Source organism: Cyprinodon variegatus, unplaced genomic scaffold (genome assembly GCF_000732505.1).
Source record: "Cyprinodon variegatus isolate N-32 unplaced genomic scaffold, C_variegatus-1.0 Scaffold348, whole genome shotgun sequence".
Lineage (NCBI taxonomy): Eukaryota > Metazoa > Chordata > Actinopteri > Cyprinodontiformes > Cyprinodontidae > Cyprinodon > Cyprinodon variegatus.
The window spans coordinates 467,050-468,786 of NW_015150801.1; the positions used below are offsets into that span (position 1 = coordinate 467,050).

A 1,737-nucleotide genomic window follows, 5' to 3' on the forward strand; every position below is an offset into this window, starting at 1 on the left:
ACACCAGGAACCTGTAAACTTACTGAATTACCAAAAAACATTTAAAAAACAAACATGTTTCATTGATATATATACAAAAATGAATATTAGGAACTATATTTATCAAACATTATACTGGGCAAGTAAAAATTGTTTCTGGGCAAATGAAATGTAAAAGTCACTTGCCCAACTATTAGGCCACCACTCCCCTTTTTATTCAGTATTAAGCTGCTTTGAGTCTTGCCTACAATGTGGAGTCAGTGAACAAGATGCAGTTATAATTTGAGAGGTTATGGAAGATGGTGATAAATCTTAAAATGTTTATTTGCCCTTTTAAGTCTGAGCCTCTCACTTCTTCAGTCTGGGAATGCCAGCGCCACCAGGATCGGACTGCTTCATTCTAAAGACAAGGTTTTTCCAAACATATCCGCGGTTGATGGTTCCATTTCCGCTTCAGTGAGCAGCTCTCACTGTTTGACACTGATAAGACCGTGTCCTTGAAGGCATCGTCGCGCCGCAGGACAAAGGTAATGATTGGGAGCTCGGAAAGGCTGCTGGGTTCTTTTTTTTTTTTTCCTGCTCAGAGAAGCTTTAAAGTGTTCAAGTTCACTCAGATTCTCACCGTCTGCGGGTTCATCTTCCCGGTCATCAAAGCCAGCAGGTCTGTATCCGACATGGAGATGGTGCAATCGGCTTTCTTGTCTGCAGGGTGGAGATAAAGAAGTTAAAGAGCAGAAATCTTTGCTGAGCTAAAGGGAAAACAGGGACAAAGCAGATAAGAGAGTCTATGCAGACCTTCAACTTTAAGCTGAACCTGCTGCTGGTTTTTCTTCCTCACCTGTGTCGTTGTGAACGCAGCCTTTACCGTTCTTCACGTCCACGATCCACGTGGCCTCCTGTCCGTTTGGCCCGTCCTTCACTTTAAAGGCAAAAATTCCCCCGATTTTCCTCACAAACTGCTCCCCTTCCTACAAAAGGAGAGAAGCGGGTAGTATGTGGTGGAGCTCACCCATAAATCCACACCTACTAACCCAGATGGACGAGGTTTAAATACCACAGCAGATAAAATAAGAGGCTGGTTGGTTTATATAAACAGCTGAAAGGTTGGAGATTCAGTAACTTCATGTTATATCTGCAAAAAGGGTTTTATTTAATTACCAGTAGAGATGCAACAATTGGTCGGCCGGCTGATCTTATCTACCAATCACTGTAAAGTCTAAAAACCAACAAGTTTTAATGCTCTAAACTTTGCATTTATTTTTTAGAAATATTATTTGAGAAGTCATGAGTGTTTCCCAGGTAGTTTTTAATTTCTCTAAGCAATGTTTCCTTTAATTTAAGAAAGTCAGACAGACCCAAACCCAAATATTCAACATTAAATGTAACAAAGTATGCAGTGAAATTAGAATCAAATAGGATTTAATATTGTAGAAATAAAGATTTATTAAAAAAATTTTACCTTTTCAAAGCATCTGAATTTCAGTCAGACTTATTGATAAAAAAAATATACTTTCAAAATACTTTACCTTTTAACAATTTCTGATTTTTTTATCATTTCATTGAGATTTATTGATGCAGAAATAAACATATATTCAGAATTCCTGATTTTTTTTTTCAAAATGCAAGATTCTTATGTAGCAATTTTTGCACACAAATGCTAATTTTCAAATGTGTTCTTTAGAAATTTATAGAAAAAAGTCATTCCAAAAACAGAAAATTAAAAACAATCCACTGGACTTTGTTTCCAAGTTTGAAGAC

The 1,737-nt window shown here is 37.0% G+C and overlaps 1 protein-coding gene across 1 annotated transcript in view; it reads right to left on the minus strand.

Annotated features, from left to right (window-relative positions):
* LOC107091702 (non-specific lipid-transfer protein-like) overlaps positions 1 to 1,737 on the minus strand; it is a 23,943-nt gene that overhangs the window by 15,214 nt on the left and 6,992 nt on the right. Inside the window, exons 2-3 of the mRNA XM_015385786.1 lie at positions 818 to 947; positions 602 to 681 (exon numbers count right to left, since the gene is read on the minus strand). Of these exons, the coding sequence (XP_015241272.1) occupies positions 602 to 681; positions 818 to 947 (210 nt within the window). The remainder of the gene's footprint in view (positions 1 to 601; positions 682 to 817; positions 948 to 1,737) is intronic.